Here is a 20723-nt window from a genome sequence, read left to right on the forward strand (position 1 = left end):
CTAGGAGTTTTCCTTCCTGCCTCTGAGCTATGCCACTGGCTCTACAAGTGGCCCACTTGTAGGTACACTTCATGCTACTTGGCACCCTATTTATGGCAAACCAATGATGCCAGAATCTTCCAGGTGGCTATCTTCCACACCATTCCGGAATATTTCCTCATAGCTGATTAGGTCACACTCAGTTCTGGTACAATTTTCCATGGGTATGTACATCCCTGCTTTGTGGCTAGCATTATCCCGCTAGTATTGTGTGTGCTTTGTTATGTGTACCTGGAAGAGGTTAGCTAGTGGGGCCACTATTGCACAGCTGGTACTCTTTCTGACCTAGTGATCATACCAGACACTACCTTTGAAGAGGTTGAGAACTCCCATTGAATCACATAATTTTGATGCCTCAAATTGTGAAAGTACAACACACCTTCTATGCAATAGCGCAAATTCAATCTATCATGGTTTCAGCATATCTTAGGAAATTTTTACGCTGCTGCAAGACCACAATTTACGTAAAATATTAGTCAACTACTTGCTATCATTAAATAAATGTAAATTAGTAAAACCCCCCCTTCAAGCAAAATATCAGCACTTATGCCTTAAAACTAAGCACATAAGCACCGACACTCTACTTGAAGGTTCGACCTTACAAATCTACACCTACGCCGTACGCACCTCATATTCAGCAACCAGAAATCTTTCGAAATCATGATATGCTGGCGAGGTGCGCACCGAACAATCCTCTTTCTCCCCTCAAAGGCCCCTCTATTTATACTCGACATTTACACCTATTTTTCCTCACACGCCGTCTGTTCTATGTTCTCCGCATTAAGAATCCACTCGGCATCATCTCTATCCTCAATTTCATATATCGCTTCCCCAAAGCAACATCCATAACTTCTATAACCGTCCTTCTTGATTTAACATTATCAGTTTGACTCATACTAACTGACTTTTGCTCCATCTGTTTTTAATATTTACCTACTACGTACTACATCATACCTACCCCTCCAAGTGTACGTCTTCCTGAATAATCACTCAAACATTTCTACATGCACTCCAACTCCCTTATCAGATGTGTTATACAATTTACGTCTTATCATTTTACCATTCCCGTCTCCTGCCTGTACCATAAATGTCTATGCATCATCTTTATCTCAAGTTACATTGAACAAGATAACATGACACATTTCCTTTCGTGTCACTTATAAGTTCAAATGCGGCTTTCCATTATCAACTTAATCATCAATGCTATTTTATACGGAATTACTCTTCCGTTTCTCGCTCCCTTTACTTGCATCCTAACCTATGCACCAAAAGATTGTTATCTAATTTCGGCCGTACACATCTGAAGTACTTTCATCCTACATTTCATTATCACACTCTACGCACCTTTATTTTATGCATTAACACGATATGTCCTCCACTATAACTTGCATAATATAAGTTTGCCTTATATATCTCTCCTGGTCATTAAGTTGGGAAGTAAACTGTAGTTACTTTCGAATTTCAATCGCGTGCGAATCGCCCAGGACCTGTGACATGATATGTCCCGATTCTCCACTCCTGTCTCTCTTATTCCTTATCCTAACCCCTTCAGCCATCCATCGCCCCTCAGCTTGTCCTTTCCGCATCAACGTATCTCATTCCATTCCCATATGCACCACTATTGTGATCAATCATCAGAGTTGATTAAATTTTCTCATTGTGTTTGATTTTATTCATGTCCTTTTTAACTATTTTAACTTTTGAGAATCGAACCCGATCCACATTATAATTCAGTATAATTCAGATCATGATTCCATTATGAGAGAACCATCAATTTTTATTAAATAAAATGAAGAACATCAACTCTGCTGGCTATGCCTGAGAGACAATTTCTGAGGGCAAATCAGCTCAGCAAAATTCAAATACTTCTTTGATGACTTCGGTATACGGTCTGGAGAATTGGGATCGCCCCTCGAAATCGGAAATCGAAATGCGATCAACACTTTTCAACTCAACTCATCGTCAACTATGCCTTCTGAGTAAATCATTCTCAAGTTCATTCACTTCCCAAAGATCAAATTAACTATCATTTCTACAAATTACAAAACTTCAAACTAATGCCGAACTTGAAAGAGAACCTAAAAGTGGACCTATTAGTTTACCTCTCCTCCATCATCATCATCTTCATGAAATTCTAAACCAAGACCACGAACAAGTAATGGATTAACCAAATCTAAACAAGTCGTAACAATTGTAAATCAGCTCAATCCACTCTAAACATTCAAATGATCACCTGATCCAGAAAAACCTAACATTTACTTTTTTTGATTTTGTTTTGTTAGACCCCTAAAGCTATTAAATACCTAGAAGAACTTTTAAATCCAACTAATTCAAATGAAATACCTGGAAGACTTGCAAGAGTAGGAGTCAGACAAAAATGTTGTGCAGGAATTATGATCTATCATGTGTTTCAAGTGTCGGTAGCTTTTCTTTCCTAAATGTAAAAGTTAAAAATACTTATTGAACCAAAAAAATTGTTGTTTTTGTTTGTTTTAAATTAGCAAGGAAAGTTTGATGAAATTGTAACAGGTCAAACTGAAAATGGTCAACAAGTTGAAGTGACAATCAACTCTAGAGCTTTATTAACTATAGTTGGTAGTATAACGGAACATGAAGAATGGTCACTTGGCTCTAGATTTGTTTTTCACAGTAAGCTTTTTCATTATCTTTTTTTTGATAAACTCATTAAAACTTTTGCGTGAATTGATTTTTGAACTTGTTTACTTTTTGCTATGTGCGTTTGTTTAGATGCAAATGTTAAAGAACATGTGGATGTGGTGAAAGTTTCATGCTTCCATAACCTTTTACAATTTTTGCTGTATAATGGAGAGTCAAAACTATTTTGAAATCATAAAGCATCACTTCCCTTTAGTTACAAAATCCCATCTCAGTATCAACATTTTATATATGTATTTTGTTTATCTTTGTTTTGCAAGGTTTTCTGATTTTTCTTTTCTTTTTTCCTTATATGAACTGATTTAATCATTTCCAAGTCAAGTAACATACCATATATACAAAGTGTATATCAGTAGAAGATCTTTCCATCATGCTTTTCTCTTTGATTTTTGTTCTCTTTGAAAAACCTTCCAGTTTGTATATAAGCAATTGATCTATCATCTGAGAGTTAGTTGGGTTTAAAACAATGAGAGATTATGGATGTGTTCATCTTGACAATTTGTATCTACAATTTGGGAGAAAAAATAATGCATCAAGAAGTCTTGGAGCTAGGAAGTGTATTTTTGAATGACATTTATGTAGTCTCTCTTTATCTACTCTTTAACATCCAGAGTTGGATAGTCTAAAGACCTTCACCTAAATTGAGATTTGAAATCTGCCAAATGAAGTCCACTGCTGTGTACATTCATGCATCTAATAGTTCAAGCATTTGAGCTTGAAAAAGTGTATATGTCAAGCATTTGAGCTTGAAAAAGTGTATATGAGTACTGGAGCTTATTGCGATTGAAGGCGGGCTAGCCCGCCTACGTTCTAGTTGTTCCAGGTAAATTTATCAATCTGCCAGATTTCATTTCCTTGCAACTCCTGACAAGATATGTGACATTGTCTCCTTATAGAAAATCACATTGGTGGCTCTTTTGGTCTTGTTTGCCTATACACCTATATTGGCTTCTCTGCCGCAATTTGATTTGTTTTAATTCTGATGTAGCATTACTTTCAATACAAAGTGTTTTTACTTACCTTATGGGTCATTTCCACATTCTGTCAGCTATTTCTCTTTCTACTTCAGGAGTTTGTACCATGATTGTAAAGTTCATTGTTTTCTTCATTACAAAAGAAATATGGAACAGTCAAACTTTATCACATATGCATGTCAGCATACCCTGTAATATGTAAGTAAACTCATCAATATAATTTTTCCCTATCAATGTAACACATTTCTTCTCCTTTCCAGTTCTCTTATTTTGTTTGATTCACTTGACTGTATTTACTGAGCAATCTCAAAAGGAAAGACATTTTATTGGTGTATGTATGGTTGGGCATCTTATTGGCTCTGAAAACTACAGCAAAAATTGTATTTTGTAAGCAGATTGATTGCAGACATATAGCTCACTCTTGGCTTGTTGATCAGCTCACAGCCTCTGACTGCAAATGCTTATCCTCCCTTTGATCCCATCCTCACAAACTGTACAGCTTGCAATATGATACTCATCTTAAGTTCTGTTGTGCCCACACAAGGATTGCTTGGGACTATCAATGGCCTTGCCCAATTCTGTGCAAGGCAAGTGATTTTTGATCAAATTAAAACCTCAGAATAACCTTGACTTACCCTTTTGGGAAGATTGTTTTGTTAGAGCAATTGGGCCCATCACAGCCTCAGGCATGTTTGCACTCTCAGTATTGCACAACAATTTCTTGGATGGCATTGGTAATACTATGTTTTATCTTTTTGCTTATGTTGCACTGTTGGCTTATTTGAGCTTGCTCACTATCCAAGAAGGTGGTGAGCTTTGGAGGGATAATCAACATTGGCCAGAGTAGCATTCTTCTGTGGTGTGTCTATTTCTATAGACTGTGGTTTCTTCATATGTAGGTAATCCCTTGGATCATGTGTTGCTGATTGATTTCTGGAATTCCAAGCAGTCATCTCAGATATCCATGAAATTAGATTTTGTCACCTTCTGCTCAATGTTTCTGTAGCATCATTCCATATTCTCACCTACTTTGGACTCCACCATATTTTGATACCAACATCTAAGCTCTCCTTGCAAAATCAAATCCCAGCTGTACCAGGGGTTAAGAATGGCTTGGGTGGCCATAATGCCTGTAGAATCTAGATATGTAGAGTACCTCAGATATAAGAGTTAAAGATTGGCGAGATCAATTGCAGCTATCCCAGTGTATATAGTAAATCTGAGAGGCCAGGGTTAAACACCACAAAGCTTTTTGGCAGAGTTCTCAAATTTGAAAGCAGCAGAGGGTTGCAAAAGAGAAACTTGATTCGGTCGGATCAGGACCGGACCGGACCTTCCTTCAATGTCTACCACGGTATGTACATACTGCATAAACGGTCTGACGCGCTCGCAAAAGCTTGCAAACCGTCTCCAAAACCAAAAACTATCAAATTATATTTCTCCTCGTTGGCTGTCTTCAAAAGATTGGTCATCTCTGAACGCGTTGCATACATCAGAACAGCTCCATATCGTAATGGGTGCCTACAGGATCGAGGTGGGCTGCTCACCTTGTAACTCATTGCACCCGTGACCTAGGCCTTGTGAATTCCTGCTGACGGTTTTCCTCACTATTATTGTGGCTTCATAGTATTCTTCGAATAACCGAGCCCAGTGCAATGGAAAAAAGCCTTGCAAAGGTAATCTAAAATGCGCTCGATTATCTTTACCATATCCAACTCCTGCTAAGAATCATCCACTTTACTCTCATGCAGGAACGAAGATTACTAAAGGAGAGATCAGAGTAGGCGTGTGGGTGGTTTTTAAAGAGGCTGGGTCATTTAAATGGAGGCATTGGGGCTGTTGCACCGAAGCCGTTAGTCCCGATTTTATCACCAAGACTATACCAATTCTTTGCTTTGGGATTGACCGAAGAGGACTACGATAGATGTTTGGAAATTTGTCAACAGAATTGGATGGTAAAATAGAAGAGTTGGACGGATTTGAAGACATGAAACCTGAGGACCAAACTAAGATCAAGAAAGCTTTTGAAGTTGGGCACGGTGAGTCTTTCTCTCCAGCTGAAAAATTTGGTTTGGAATTCAAGGTGACCAACTTTTTGGTTTTCTTAGTTGATCCTGCGGATATTCCAGCTTCGGCCATTGCAGCTGAAAAAGAAGGAGAAGAAAACAAAGAAGAGGACCCCAAGCCTAAAAAGCGAAAGAAGGCAGCAGCAAAGTAAGTTATAATCGACAGGCGTGAATTTGAAGATCTCAATCCGTGAATCTAACCGTTCGAAACATTCCGGTTTCGACAGAAAAGGCCCTGCCGATAGCGAGACTGCTGACGTCCAAGACGATGTGGCAGGAGAAGAAGAAGATCTCCCAAAACCAAAGAAGAAGAGGGCGCCCGCAAAGTAAGCGCTCGCCAGCTCTTGAATGACATCTTTGATCAAGTATGATTTGCTCAACGTCTGCTTTTGTGCTCAACAGAAAAGTTGCAAAAGTCGACGATGAGAATGTCGAAGACGCCGACAAAGATGCTGCGCCCAAAAGTAAGTCATCTATCATTATCATGTCAACGGTGCAATGGAGTTTCTTTGACTGATCTCGCTGTGCGGTTGTGGTCAACTCAGAAAAACGGGTTTATAACAGGAAGAAGAAAGTAGAGGAAACTACCGTTGCATCTGGATCTGATTGACCTACGTGTTGTCGGATAAAGTCTCATGACCTTTCAAGGACAGATTCTCACCTTCTTATTGACCCACAACTAGTCCTTACCGTTCATAAGCGCTCAACCTGCCGGCAATGCCGCAAGGCGCATATATCATTACTCAACCTATGCTATGACTTTAATATCTCGTTCAAATATTCATCTTTGTAAACAAAACTCGTATCTGTTCAATGCAATTTCCATACCTTTGTCGTCAAATATGCGCAATTTGTAACACTGCACATGGATACTACTACGCAACACATTGGCTTGACAGCTGTCTTATAGACCATCACAGATGTGGTACTTGGTATGAGTGGCTCAAGGGGATCAACTACATATTGCATGTCAATCCTAATAAATTACAAGTGAATGATGAGATATGTTTACATATAGCAGAAATCACAACGGTAGTCACACAAGCAATCGCACATTTTTGAAAAGAATGGAAGGCACTTTGATGTACAAACATGCGTATTCAAGCTGTAAATTACTTATCGAGAAAGGTGATAAACAACAGAATACCATACCACGCCAATTTGATTACGTATCGTTCACTTTTCATCATCACAGACGTTTGTGAAATAAAGGCTGAGGTGATTCATGAGTTCATGAGTTCAATGATTTTTTTCAGGACCATGTGCCTATAAATTGAAGTGGAAACTTACTGTCTTAGCATCCGTGGCTTTCCCTTTCCCGGCGATATGGGTCATAACTTCCATCAAACTTTCATCAACTTCCGTGGTAGGTCCGCCTTTTTCTCCAAGTTCAGCTGCCAGGTCATCAATCTTACTCATCGCAAACTCATTCACCAAGTTTTCATATCTGAGTGTCGCGCTTAGATCCTGTATAGTTGCATCCTGAGGGTTTTCATGGAAGTTTGCAATCGAAGGTGAGACAGCTATGTCGCTCTGTCGTTTCTGTAGACTAGACAGACGATCAAAATATTCGGCCAGCTTGGTGGCTTGTGAAGAGAGTCCAAGCGGTTTCTTGGTATCTGGATCATAGACTCGAGGCGCTCCGGAGGTGATGACATCTAACTGAGTAGAGACCGCTTTTAGACCGGCCAATTTTCGATCAAGTGCTTTAGAAACAGCTAACAAAGAAGCATGATCGTCTGTGACCTATACGATTCAGTCATAGTACGAGAGAATTCAGAGCTTGGTTAGCACACTTGCAAGTTGGAATTCTAGTGGCATGCTGCATAGACAAAGAAAATATGATAGAGAGATCCAAACTCACTTGAAGATACTCTTGCTTAGCCTTCTCCAAGTCATCCCATGTTTTTGCCTCTTCACTCTTAATCTTTTCCCAATCAGGTTCCAAAGAAGAAGTTTGATGACCAATAAACCTATCGTCCTCAAAAAGATGATCCCAAAGTTTCATATGATCAAATTTGAAATGATCCAGTAAGCCTTCTGAATGTTTTGCAGGAAAAGCAAAGATATTTCTATGCATCCAAAGTTCAACTAGATCAAAATGTCGATCTGTAGCTGAACATAGCAAAGTTTCTAAAGAGTTGATAGATTTCGAAATATCATCTTGGGATGGATAAGTTAAATCTGAATTAAATGAGGATCGTACGGCTTCTTCAACTGAGTCAATACTATCAAAAACCGCGTCATTAATCAGGTTGAAAAGATGGCCTGTCAATTTGCAACCATTTCAAAAAAGCATCAGGATATAAGATAAACTTTGATATTCATTCCTATACACATATATCATATTGAGACTGACGTGTAAAGGTCTTGGGAGCGAAGGCAAAATGTTCGGCCAGCAACTCATCAAGTCGGTAACTGTTGGCCAAAGGCGGAAAAGCATCCAGTCGCTGGTTGGGGTCGAAATTCGATGGCGTGACTTGATCAGCTGACATCTTCTTCAATGAGATAGGGTGCCGATTGATTGAGGTTGTTGACTGTTGGTTTGAGGATGATTCAGAATATAGTTTTGCTTTCGTTGTTGGCGTGTGGTGTGATGTTGAGCCTTCAAAGAATCTCGCGTTTTGCAATCCAGGTGCGTCATGGATCTGTCAGTCATGCGACATCTCCGAAAGCAAGCTGTCAGATGTGATAGGCAAGTGACACCACTCCAGGAAGTGTATGACATGTGTGTAGCTCTATGATGACAGTCCAGTGAACAGTCGATCGAAGAAGACCACCAGACCATTTCTCTTGGCATGCAGTTGATGGATTATGAGCACCACTTCTTTCATACCATCCTGCAATCCCGCTTGACCGAAGTACAAAACGATGGCGATGATGAGCTTTCACGATGGCTCTAGTCAAACCGCAATTCAAACATCAAGTCTCGATCAATCAGCCGCTGATATCATTCTACTATCCACTAGCTTAGGGAAAAGTAAGAAGATCACCGACAAACTGAGTAAAATGCTGACTGGGTTCGACGATGTATGTAGGCCTTTGTTCTTCCTGAATCACCACCTTCGGCTATCATTAACTGAATTCCCACTTGTTGATGTAGAGACTTTCACGTTTGGAAAAAAGCCTTGCACCTATCCACAGCGACACGAGGACTCTAACACGTATAAATACTAGTGTGTATGAATTGATCTTAGATGGGATCCGCCACACGATGATTGATAGGATAAGACTTTCCTGCATGATTGATCTACACCCACAGACATTGAAAAAACTTTGAACGCAGTGGATCAAGTCCTCGGCAATCACGATGCAGCCCTACGCCAACAAATAGTCATCAAAAATGGGTTCGTGATGTTCTATTATAAAGTATAGTTTGGTTTGACTCCGCAAAGCATCATGCTAATCAAAAACTAGCTCACTCATTCGACGCTAGACCTGACCCCGAAAACTTGACAGTCTTCACTCACGCAATGGACGAAATTGTTAAATCAGCCAGTGATCTTGTCAGGACAGGGGCAGGGGATCAAGGTTCATTCCAAGAAATCGTGAGTCAAGTAGCCAGGCTTGTTGATATAAAACTTGATGTAATTCGATTCAATCACGTTCTGTGGAACTCCTATAGGAAGATTTACTGGTTTCTGGAGCTGCAAAGCTAATGACAATCTTCGTGGGATGGGCTAAAGGTGTTTCAGAACCTTTGGCGGATGCTAATAGCTACATGACTGAAGGTAAGCTAAGTCGTTATTTTATCTTTCATTTACTTTGATCTATCCTGACATCTTGGATGGTTTCTGTCCGGCAAAGGTGTCCAGTTTCCCTCAATACCCTCTTCCACCATAGCTCAGCTTTCTGGTATATATGTCTATCTAAAGGCTTTGCCATCCTGTCTGGAAAACAATACAAGGCTCAAGGCGATATTAAATGAATCTGTCAACAAAATTGCGGAGATTAGAGGTACCTATGTTGCGGAAAGTATGCGACCATTGGCAAGTGAAACAATCGAATCCGTCAGAAAGGGGGCTGGGGCGTCAGCATTGGCAAACTTTATAGAGTGTCTATTTCACATGCTTCAGGTTGAGTACTTTTCAGATGTGCCCTCGTAGTTCTCTCTTGAGCCCATACTTGATGGACCTGACTCTCTGCTCAAAATACACAGGAAGAATACGCGATGCTGATATCAATGTTTGAAGGAAACAGTACAAAAGAATTGAAAGAGATTTTCGCAAAAGTTGTCCCCGCACCACTTGAACTCCTATCCGAAACTGGTCAATCAGTCAATCGAGTCGTCAAGCGTTCCTTGACATCCTATGTCAGCGCTGCCTTTGATAATTACGAAGCTATATATGAAAGATTAGATCGATATGATGACGAGATAAGAAGGAGATCAGGTCGGAAGGAGAATGAATTGGGTGAATTGTTACATTCATTCAAAGGATCTTGTCTTCGATCATTACCTGAATATATTGCAGATGCCAAAACATTTGGAGATAAGGCACCGACTAGCAGTGAAGTTAGTAATACACACACTTGTGAAATGGTGATCAGTATGATCGAATACCTGAAGATGTTATGTAGTCATATTGAAATCACTGAAAGCTTCCTGATCACTCTTGGAGATGGAAATTGGATATTTCCTAGTGCATCTGGAACTGCTGGAAGGTCTAACGTCGGTGAAGGGGCTGATGGACAGGAACTACTTATGAAATATCTCCGTCAGTTTGCTCTCCTCTTATTCACCGCGCTGATCTGTGTCATGTGCTGACTAATATGGCGATCGCGCTGTGTTTGACAATAGATGATGCTCTGATGACTCTCCTCACGGCGATAGAGTCACGGTCCAAAAATATGAGATTACCCGCTTCTGCGCAAACTACGATCACCAGTACAACAGCTAAAAATGGATTAGGAGCAGTGTTCATGCTCAACAACTTGCATTATATTCGCCGAGAGGTCTTAGAGTCTGCTATCTCTGATATCCTAGGCAAATCAATCGAAGATGAATTGAATAAACGAGTCCGGGCATGCAAGGTAAGGTATATGGAAGTGTGGTCACCACTCATCTCAGCCCTTATGGACGCAGGCGGAGAGGACAGTAAGGGTGGGTTTGGGCTTGGTGCAGTCAAGAGCGCCCTTCCAGGTCAACAGGCTGGTGCAGAGAGAAGAGAAGTAAAAGATAGGCTCGGAAGGTTTAATGATGCATTTGAAGAAGTAGTTAACCTTCACAAGGTTGCTCAATTCGATAAATCTGACAGCGATGTTAGACATCGGCTGCGAGACGAGATTGAAAGAATGATTGTACCAACCTGTATGTATCAAATAGAAGTTATATATCATAGATAGGTTTGTTCTAACGACGTCATACTCTTCAAACACAACAGATGCCAAATTCACTCAACGACACGAAGGCGGCCAATTCTCTAAAAGTGTGTATTCCTTGGGTTTAAGATTTATTGAAGCTGAGAGAAACTGATCATGATGAAAACATCCCCAGATCCTTCGAAGTATCTGAAACTGACCGTGGATCAGCTTGGAGAACAATTGGATCGACTATTCCAATGAATTGATATTCCTCTCAAACAATAAGATTACTGAAGATCAGAGAGTAGTGATTAGGATTAAATGTATTCTATGTTTTTCGGCGTCGGAATATGCAAACGTTGCTTGCTTTATCTTCTCTGTTTAGGATGTATTTGATGTGGTGTAATGTTATTTTTTTGTATGAGTTTTTTTGCAAGGGAATTGATGGAGATGATATATATGATTAAACTTGAGTCATTCGATCTTTATCAGCTTCCTGGAATTAGAGCTGCAATAGTAAAATCTTGTTGTGGATACCTACTTGATGAAGACTTTTGCACACGATTTTCATCATCTGTCTTTCAACCTGTTGGTCAAGGAGATTGGCACCAAAGCACAGCAATGTGTATTACCATCAACAATTTTGTCTTGTTGAATCTAGGGGTAACATATAACAATTCCTGCAGATGAAATACAACTGCTGGATAATGAAAGATTTCAATGGTCTTGTTGAATCCTTACACTCTGAACTCTTTTTCGTGACCTTCAATTACCTATGGGCCTTTGAACCACAATAGGCATGACATTTGGGGTTTGTGGGCTACAGAAGTCCTTGATTTTGGTCCAAGATGGGGCACTCATCACTTGTTGGCGTGCCAGAGGTAAGGTAAAGCTTTGAAGCCAACGGCCACTTAGGTGTCAATTTGGGCCCTTTCACGAGCTTCAATCACACAATGCTCCAGGAGATATAAATCCAAACTTCATTTGATATATTGTATCTTGCCTTTCTGGTCCACTCCTGTGGATGCTTTTTTCACCATTCAATTTTCGGAAAATCAAGATTATAGGATAGACTATTTTGATGGCACTCATCGAGGCAGAGAAGTGAAGGTGGGGCAGTGAACTTCCTTTTGCTGATAATGAAACAAAGTTGGTCCAGCCTTTTATAAGAGGGGTCTTGGAAGACATGTGTAAATCAAATTGCTGTAAATGTTTCATAGTTTTTTCTATCAGAGGCATGTAGATCACTTCGATTCCTTCAATTTCCATTTTCAATACTCTAACCCCCGATTTTATTGACTTCTCTCAAATACCTCGGTCTTGCTGAAAGACATTCTAGTCAACTTTTTTCACCTTCCAAACTCGTATTTCGGCTATTGGCATCTGGGGTCTTTTAGTCGTCTTTACAAGCAGACTTTCGGTCATTCGTGTGGTGTATCTTTCATCTAGTTCGACTGAACCCGCCTGCCCGCTCGCTTTAAGAATAGTACATACAAGCGCTGGCGGCAATTGCATAATACATACTAATCTCACATTCATTCCGTCCGACCTCATTGGATGATGAACGCCGACTTCCTTGAGCGGTTAACAAAACGCGCGCGAGCCGAACATGGCTTGTCACCAACCCATGGCGAAGATGATGATATGGCCTTGGCTCCCATGCTCCTTCCAAGCGACAGTGGTGGAGCAGAACCGATGGATGACGAGGGCGATGAAAGTGAGGAGGAAGAGAATGGTGATATTCAGATGCTCGATCGAGGTGGTGATGAAGGTGACGTTCGGATGATAGGACCAAGCGGCGATTCCAGCGACCATCAACCTGGCCAGCCTGACTCCACCAATGCGATCGCAAATTCTGAACATCCACCCGAAGACATCGGACCAGTAGACGAAGCTGATGATGATGACGATGAGGGTACAACCGATGATGATGACGAAAACCGACCGAAAAAACGAGAAATCATGCCGACTATTCGATTATCTCTGGAACTACCTCGGCTTCCAACTCCTACGTATGCTGCCCGATGCTCTGAATAGTAACACAAGAGAGACGCTATACTGACAGACCCAAAATCGTTTTTATTCGCAGTACGGTTGAGAGGAGTGTTTCTCTCATGGCCAAAGACGCTGGCTACGCACTTCCAGCAGACACAGCTATTACACTTGGAGCCGCTGCTGCGCCAGAACCTGAATTACCGCTCACAACCACATTCCAGGCAGACGGAGGGCCGCCGCCTGTTAGTAAGATTTGTGCTCAAACATCAGACGTCTTTGTTGAAATCAAGTCGTACAAAGCTTCAAGACTTATGTGGCTCACTCTTCAATCATCGCATCATTCTAGAAACGACGGAGAAGGCGGAAAATTTTGGAGAGAGATGAAGGCTATGATCGTGACGATCCGTTTGTGGATGATTCTGAAGCACTGATGATGGAACCGAAGTTTTACCACGCACCCGCCCGTGATGGATTCTTCGTTGCATCGGGAGTCCTCGAGCTGAAATCAGACGAGAAGTAAGTAATCATCATCATACCTACCGGTACCATTTGATTGACACAATCCATCATTACTCTGCATGCCATCAATCACAGAAAGACTAGGAACCGCAAGCCAGCTAGCAAGGTGGTGAAGAGAGCTCCTCTTAGCACAACCTTGAGTCATCAACCTCCAAAGCCAATAAGCAAATCTCAGAACCATCAACCCTCGACCCCAACGCAAGCTCCTCCTGCATCTGCACCCACCGGCTTGAATGCAACATCACAAGCTACCAACAGTCGGCTTGCTGAGAGCACTGATCCTCGACTGCAGCAAGCCCAGGCGAATCAAAAAGCTCCAGGGGTCCCGTCACAAGCTACTCTCCAGGCTCAGGCGCTTCCAAAGACAAATCATACATCAACCTCAACAAAGCCCACAAACTTATCCCTACCCCCTATACAGTCTACTTTCAACAACGCCGACCATCGCACCCCCAACTTACCACCAATCAACTCTATCGCGGACCCTACTCAGACGTTGGGACTTCCAACAAATCCTATCAATCTTCTCGACGAGGACGAAGATCGCTCAGCGGCACCATTGCCAGACGCATCACGGCCAACATCACGCCATCATGAGGGGGAGAAACCTCAAAAGCGAGAGCGCTCAAAAACTTCAGATAAACCGGATTTGGCTACTCTAGATAAGTCAAAGTCGGCTCGATCATCTCACTTGGGAGCTCAAGCGCACACGACTCAACCATCGGGATCCAAGTCAAAGTCCCCGTTGAATTCACGAAGTCCGGTCCAATCCGTTCAATCACAAACTGCGATAGAGCCGCCGAATCTGCCGCGCTGGAGTGATGTATCACAAACAGGAGCTACCCAGCGAGTTGCATCCAACGCACCATCACGCGACCCACCCCCTTCAGCTGGAGCCTCGGATGATACTGGAGCGTCGAGCTGGCCAACCAGATTAAGCTATTTGCGGAATCGATTTGGGCCAGTGCGGAAGAAAGATGCGCCTATAGCACCTAGGCTAAGTGCTGCGATTCAAAAGCTGAAAGTCGAGGTGGATGCCGGTAAGGATGAACTATCCAGCACTAAACTCAAAATTGAACTCATGTGATTCACTTTGTCTAACGTCGCGTGTTTTTTTCGTTCCCATTAGCACTTCCATTCGAACCTAGAAAATTTCCTCCGCATCTGACTCCCCTCACATTAGAGGTAGCTCAATTAGCATTGGATTTAAATGAATACGATGCCGCATTCTTCTCCCACCTGGCTCAGATCTTCCCTTACAATACATTCACCATCAAAGTTTGTTTGATTATCTTCACTGTTATCATCTCTCACCCTTCACAACAAGTAAACTAAAATGAGTATTCTTGATTCTTATATGATTTCATAGAAACTTGTCACGCGAGAAATTCTACCGAATCGAAAAAAGTATTACGAAGATCAAATCGATTCGAGGGTTGAACGTCTTAATATTCTCATTGATGATGCAATGGTGAAGGTCATGGCCGATCACGAGAAGGCTTTAGCAGATTGGAGAGTAGCCATGGAAGAATGGGAAAAGGAATCGAATTTACGCAAGACTGAGCCTTCTACGGTACCTGAACCTCCTCCAACCAATCCTATATCCACCGAAAATGGAGCTCAAGCTATAGATCTAACAAGCGAAACAGACAAACAACGTAGGTTTCAAGTTCATGTTGATCCTTTTGAGATACAAGATTGATCATTCAATCAACTCGATCCCCTCATCTGATATTTTTTGCCTTGATTGATCAGCTAAACCACCTATCAAGACATTCAAATTTACTACAGCTATGCGAGAGCTGTATTACGAAATCCTCAAATTAGAAGACGAACTTTGTGAAACAATTCAGGAAACCCAGTACGTCTGGTTTGATAATCTTTTGAATCCTTCTCCTCTCTCTTGAAAGTATAAAGCTAAAAACATCTATGATTTGCTTGATTCAATCTTTCATCCTCTACCACCCTAGATCACTTGTGGATAAGAATGTAACGTTAAAAGATACGAATAATCGGAAACAATTATACTCGAGAGTTAAGTGTCGATTTATAATATCGATATTTTTTTGGAATCTTTGGGTTCATGTGAACAAACAAAGCTGACGAGTGTAAAAATCGACTCTGAATTTTCAGTTATTAAAACTATGGCCCGAAGGTTTTATGAGTACAACAAAATTGAGTAGAGAAGGTTAGTCAAGTTCTCGCATTCACTCAATGTCGCTTATAACTTGATGATGTTTTCTTGGCTCTACAACTTAGCTACGAACATACGGAGAAAGTATGACGTACCAGTCCCATCTTCGGAACCCAAACCTTCATCATAAAATTCAAAAATGCCATCTTGTTTTATCGTAATGATTTGTATTAATGGATGTAGTGGATTGAATCTTTAAATTGTGATAGCTTCTAGACTGCAACATTTCCGTGGATCACTTGCTACAATCGTAGTGATCAGGAAATAGGTCAATCAAGCTTGGGGTCAATGATGGTCTTGTTTGGATGCGCTGGCAGGATAGCACTGCCAGCATAGATGCCTCGGGTTGAGAAATCCGAGGCATCATCGGAGGCAAATCCTTGGACGGACCTTGTCCGAGGTTTTTGCCCGAGGTATTTTTTTGCCCTGAGAATGGGAGCACCGGAGATTCCGGGGATGGTTCTGATAATCTGATAATGATAAATATCTGATACATTGATAAAACTGTGATAAATACACCTACACCCCCTTAAGTGAAATACATCTACCTAAACCAAACCAAGAATAAATTGGATTCAAGTCAAAAACTACCAAAACCATACAGCCCGTGGTCTGTACTGTAAGATCATCAGCCATGTCACACGCTGTACACCTGCATGACCCTAAGCTCGCTCCTATCCCAATCCAGCATACCCTCTGTGTTTCATGAAAAAAAAATCCACACAACAAATATTTTTGTATAGCCTCCAGATTCATAATGCCAGACTCTGCTCTCACACCATCACCACATACAAATCTCAGCAAACTTTTCTTCCCTCAACTCAGTGAGGATGGTCGTCCCAACCCTAATATCAGAAAAATATGTCAAGGTCAACCCTCACGTCATAGCACTACCAACACCATACCTGAATGGACCAGTAGGCCTGAGATGTCCTGTATGTATGGTTCCAATGGAATACAAGAAAGCAAAAGTTGATTCTTGGCTCATCGGTGTAAGTAGCAAGAATTTTACTTGAAACCTAACCAAAAGCTGAAAAATTTCCTCCAACCCGCAGTGCCCTACCCCTCAAAACGAACACAATTGGAAGACCTGGAGATGTGATCAACTCAACCATGAACTTGCCATGATCAACCTCGGAACTCCTCGACCAATTGTCTCCAAACCCGGTGATTGGGGACCTAGAGTATCAACACAAGGCGAAATCCTTGATGACGTTACCGCGGCTGCGAACTGCTCTACTGGACGACATCATCCATATCCTCGCCCTGTCCAAAAACCACACGTTGTTTGCAAACGAGTCAATGAGGGTTCATTGTCTCAAAACCATAAGGACGCCGGAAACAAAGGGTGTCCATCTCAGTATTGTCGTGGGGTAAGATTGCGTCTCCTACCTTTTTTAATTCAGCAACTGATTTTTTCCTTGATCTCAAGTGTTGCACTGAATTCGGCTCAGCTTTATGTACCAAACACCCACGCAAATCTGTGATTCCGCCTCAGCAACTGGAACTCTTTGGCCATCAAGCTCAGCCAATTGCCAAAGCTGCTACGGCCAACTCTCAATCGGCAGCACAATCAAGAGCCTCAGCAGCGAGCTCCACCCCTCACCAGTGGGCCCAATCATCAAATTCCATTGGGCGCCTGGTATCATCTCAAAGTATGGCCCTGATTCATCAAAATCGAATTGAACGAGAAAAATCTGCACACCAGCATTCGAACCGCTTCGACTTAAGCAAAATGGCCACCATATACTTATGGCTCAATGTATGTGTCTAATTTATTATGCTTTGTCTTATGACATTGTTTGATGTTTATTTCCATATCTTTTTGATGTTTTTTTCCATACCTTGCAATCACTTCCCCGACTACAGGCTGTTGAACCAAAAGCTTACACTGCAGTATTTCCACAGTGGCCTCAAGCATGTTTTGACCAATGCGAGCTTTTGATGCAGGCAGTGATGGAAGCAGTTCCACAGTGGAATCGTGCGCTGAGCTTTTGGGATGAAAAAAATGGGGGATGGGTAAGCTCCATTCAGGCTCGTCTTTCATGTGTCCTTTGCTGATACTGATATGGTGAGATTCTTTATTTCTGTAGTGTGACACACTGGTCCAATATCCACACCGCTTCCGAGCCAACCAACGCAAGATCGTGGCGCGTCTCCAGACGGTTGTAATCCCCCGAACAGCTACACACCACTCCGTAGCCGCCATCTTTGCAAAGACCCCCCCAACTTCCGCCTTTTTATCAACATCAGATCTCCCAGCAATCTGCGAAACTCCCTCTTCACCAACAACTCCGCTTATATCTCAAAAATCCATACCAGCACAACAAACTGATTGCTCACTATCAGTCGCCAATGCAACAGGCTTTCAAATGGACACACAAGGGAAGGATTTCCCTTCGTCATCATCCCAAACATCTCCATCTCCATCACCTACCCCAGCCACTCCGCACATTGATTTGACCCAGTCACCCAATGACTCGGCAGAACTCCCAAGTCCCAGTGACCTTTTATCTGGACCCGTGCAACCATCTGTTGGGGATATTGAAACACGGGAAGATGAGATTGAAACAAAGTAAGATCCTTTGCAATATCTACTTACACCTGCACTCACTGACTGACGGATACTCTACTCTGTACACCAACAATTAGTTCATCAACAACCGAGCTTCAAGGTGGTTGGCCTGGAACGACAGTCCTGGTTTCTACCCTCCTTGCATGGTATAAGGATGCCTTGACTGGCAGACCAAAGCAAAAATGGATAGCCCACTTTGGTGGTGAATGGAAGTTCACTAGCTCCATGTATCGTTATCGCAAATGGATCAAAGAGGTTGATTACGAAGTTATGTTCAACAGGTTTCAGAGTCAGCCTGAGGCAACTGTAGATGAGGCTCGTGATGTTTACATAGATGTGTTCAACAAAGTGGCTAGTCTTCAAGGGGGTTCTTCAAAAAGTTAGAACCCAACGCTGGTCAAATCACAGAGCACCATTAGAATTTACTTTACACTGTTCAATATTGAAACCCTTCATCATTTTTTGCATCTTCAAAGAAACTTCAAAAAAGATCATGTAGCCTGAATTATCAACCGTATCAATCACTGCTCCAGTTTCCTTGACCTTCTGCCTTTCAGTTAGTTAGAGTTTAGCTGGGATTTGCAAAAAGTTTGTATTTAAAAGTTTATATTGTTGCTTTGCAGTTTGAACCTTTTCCTCTTGATGATTATACATTGGTTAACACTTACTTTAAATTGATTCGAACTAAACTCCCCACTGGGTTTTGGATTAAACAATTGGAAGTGTGCACTGTGTTATATACAAAAGTTTTTGTTCAAAAAAGTATAGAAAGACATATTTTATTTACAAAATTGAATCAAATCTTAGATCTCCTTTCATTTTGACAACTTATCTAATTTGACGTATACCTGCTGGTCATAACCCTTTATATGATCCTTTGTATACAACTCCCACGCCTTCCTTGACATTCTTGATTTCTTTAGTTTTAATGCCTTACCCAATTTCACCAACCTGGAAGAGATTTGGCAAGAGGACCCAAACCGTGTCAAAAATGCCTTGGATGGGATGATTTCTTTCCCTGTCAGCTTGTTCTTCGTGGTGGACTTGAGTGTAAAGTGTTTGACTTGCGTTTTCCATAATCTCAACAATCCCATTACAATTATCAAAATCAATACCAACAGCGTAGTCTGATAAACAAAAAATAGAACCTTCAATGTGACAATCAGAGGGGTTCTTGATTATATCGTGAGGCTTGCCGGTTTCTCTATTGACTCTTGCAAACATTCCAAATGCATAAGGTGTGGCATCCTTATCACGATGTGGTTTATTGGTAAAATTATCACGAGTAATGGCCACATTGGAGGCCCAGACTTGGCTATTAGCAGATGTCTCCCATCCTGGAGAGTCGAAAGAAGGGACACTGGCTTCAGCTGCAATCTGTGAATTGGCGGAAAAAGCTGACATCGAAAGAATCGAAAACCTTTCTGCCCAAAAGTCTTTGGCCTGAGGCAGAAGAAGTGAATTGCGTTCAATATCAATCCAAATCTTTCCCTCGGATTTGGATGTTGCTTGATTAAGGGAGTAGTGACCTAATTGGGGTTTCATCAGTCACAGTCACCTAGCTGGATTTAGAACGTAAATATATAGAAGAACTCACAAACATCTTTTCCAACATCGGCAGCTACACCCGCTGCGGAGCGCCAACCCATGGCCCTCATATCTCCAGGCCTATTGACTCCACGAGTTGCACCATTATTCTTCACAAATCCCCTGGAGATACCATGAAGATAAAATGTAGATATTGAGGATTCAAATTGGACGAGAAGCTCGGGATGCATGTCGCTGAACTCGTTGAATTGGGCAATCAAAAGGAGCTCTAGCGATTTTTTGTCAACCAAGACCACGATCCCATGATGGAATAACTTCCTTGGTACTGATGAGGGTTTTTTCTCTAAGAAGAAGAACTTTGCAGTATCTGGAAGTCCGTATTCACAGGCGATTTGATTCCTGCGTGAGATTTCGCGTGCAACCTTGAGTTTGTTGTGTTGTTTCTCGGTGGCTTTGTTCTTTTGAGTCCTCTTCTTGGAATCATACTTTCGCTTTGAGTTGCTTCTTGCCATTTTGGAAAGTGGACGGTGTTGAATGATTGGGATACACAGAGAGTTTTCGAAAGATAGTTGATTAGAATATTCGGTTTATTGTTATTGGCACACTGCCCTCCAGCAAAGAGAATAATCAAATGAGATGAGAGCGATGAAATATTCAATTTATTGTTATTGGCACACTGCCCTCCAACAAAGAGAATAATCAAATGAGATGAGAGCGATGAAATATTCAATTTATTGTTATTGGCACACTGCCCTCCAACAAAGAGAATAATCAAATGAGATGAGAGCAATGAAATATTCAATTTATTGTTATTGGCACACTGCCCTCCAACAAAG

General features: G+C 41.6%; 7 protein-coding genes across 7 annotated transcripts; 5 read left to right on the forward strand and 2 right to left on the reverse strand.

Moving 5' to 3' along the window:
* Positions 1-1912: 1912 nt before the first annotated feature.
* MELLADRAFT_107842 (uncharacterized protein) lies at positions 1913-2885 on the forward strand (the record flags this gene model as incomplete). Its single annotated transcript, XM_007411450.1, has 4 exons — positions 1913-2018; positions 2332-2459; positions 2541-2688; positions 2788-2885. The coding sequence occupies 4 exons, from the start codon at positions 1913-1915 to the stop codon at positions 2883-2885; spliced, it is 480 nt and encodes a 159-aa protein (XP_007411512.1).
* Positions 2886-5202: 2317 nt separating this feature from the next.
* On the forward strand, positions 5203-6365 carry MELLADRAFT_88249 (uncharacterized protein; the record flags this gene model as incomplete). The annotated part of the gene is made up of 7 exons (XM_007411451.1): positions 5203-5223; positions 5317-5541; positions 5614-5728; positions 5798-5903; positions 5983-6081; positions 6122-6219; positions 6301-6365. 7 exons carry the CDS (start codon positions 5203-5205, stop codon positions 6363-6365), a joined length of 729 nt encoding a protein of 242 aa, XP_007411513.1.
* Positions 6366-6702: 337 nt separating this feature from the next.
* On the reverse strand, positions 6703-8326 carry MELLADRAFT_72215 (uncharacterized protein; the record flags this gene model as incomplete). Its single annotated transcript, XM_007411517.1, has 4 exons — positions 6703-6968; positions 7046-7501; positions 7620-8023; positions 8115-8326. The coding sequence occupies 4 exons, from the start codon at positions 8248-8250 to the stop codon at positions 6945-6947; spliced, it is 1020 nt and encodes a 339-aa protein (XP_007411579.1).
* A 300-nt stretch (positions 8327-8626) lies between these two features.
* MELLADRAFT_88251 (uncharacterized protein) lies at positions 8627-11317 on the forward strand (the record flags this gene model as incomplete). The annotated part of the gene is made up of 10 exons (XM_007411452.1): positions 8627-8785; positions 8859-8931; positions 9018-9102; positions 9192-9303; positions 9381-9486; positions 9563-9831; positions 9915-10470; positions 10587-11063; positions 11137-11181; positions 11250-11317. The coding sequence occupies 10 exons, from the start codon at positions 8627-8629 to the stop codon at positions 11315-11317; spliced, it is 1950 nt and encodes a 649-aa protein (XP_007411514.1).
* Positions 11318-12616: 1299 nt separating this feature from the next.
* Positions 12617-15894, forward strand: MELLADRAFT_88252 (uncharacterized protein; the record flags this gene model as incomplete). The annotated part of the gene is made up of 11 exons (XM_007411453.1): positions 12617-12773; positions 12846-13068; positions 13146-13293; positions 13398-13567; positions 13646-14610; positions 14700-14848; positions 14940-15228; positions 15326-15431; positions 15541-15604; positions 15704-15758; positions 15830-15894. 11 exons carry the CDS (start codon positions 12617-12619, stop codon positions 15892-15894), a joined length of 2391 nt encoding a protein of 796 aa, XP_007411515.1.
* Positions 15895-16594: 700 nt separating this feature from the next.
* On the forward strand, positions 16595-18723 carry MELLADRAFT_107847 (uncharacterized protein; the record flags this gene model as incomplete). The annotated part of the gene is made up of 6 exons (XM_007411454.1): positions 16595-16756; positions 16820-17137; positions 17197-17526; positions 17634-17783; positions 17858-18339; positions 18417-18723. The coding sequence occupies 6 exons, from the start codon at positions 16595-16597 to the stop codon at positions 18721-18723; spliced, it is 1749 nt and encodes a 582-aa protein (XP_007411516.1).
* Positions 18724-19154: 431 nt separating this feature from the next.
* MELLADRAFT_107848 (uncharacterized protein) lies at positions 19155-20399 on the reverse strand (the record flags this gene model as incomplete). Its single annotated transcript, XM_007411516.1, has 3 exons — positions 19155-19290; positions 19742-19868; positions 19937-20399. The coding sequence occupies 3 exons, from the start codon at positions 20397-20399 to the stop codon at positions 19155-19157; spliced, it is 726 nt and encodes a 241-aa protein (XP_007411578.1).
* Between the last annotated feature and the right edge of the window lie 324 nt (positions 20400-20723).

Source organism: Melampsora larici-populina (assembly GCF_000204055.1).
Source record: "Melampsora larici-populina 98AG31 unplaced genomic scaffold MELLAscaffold_25, whole genome shotgun sequence".
Lineage (NCBI taxonomy): Eukaryota > Fungi > Basidiomycota > Pucciniomycetes > Pucciniales > Melampsoraceae > Melampsora > Melampsora laricis-populina.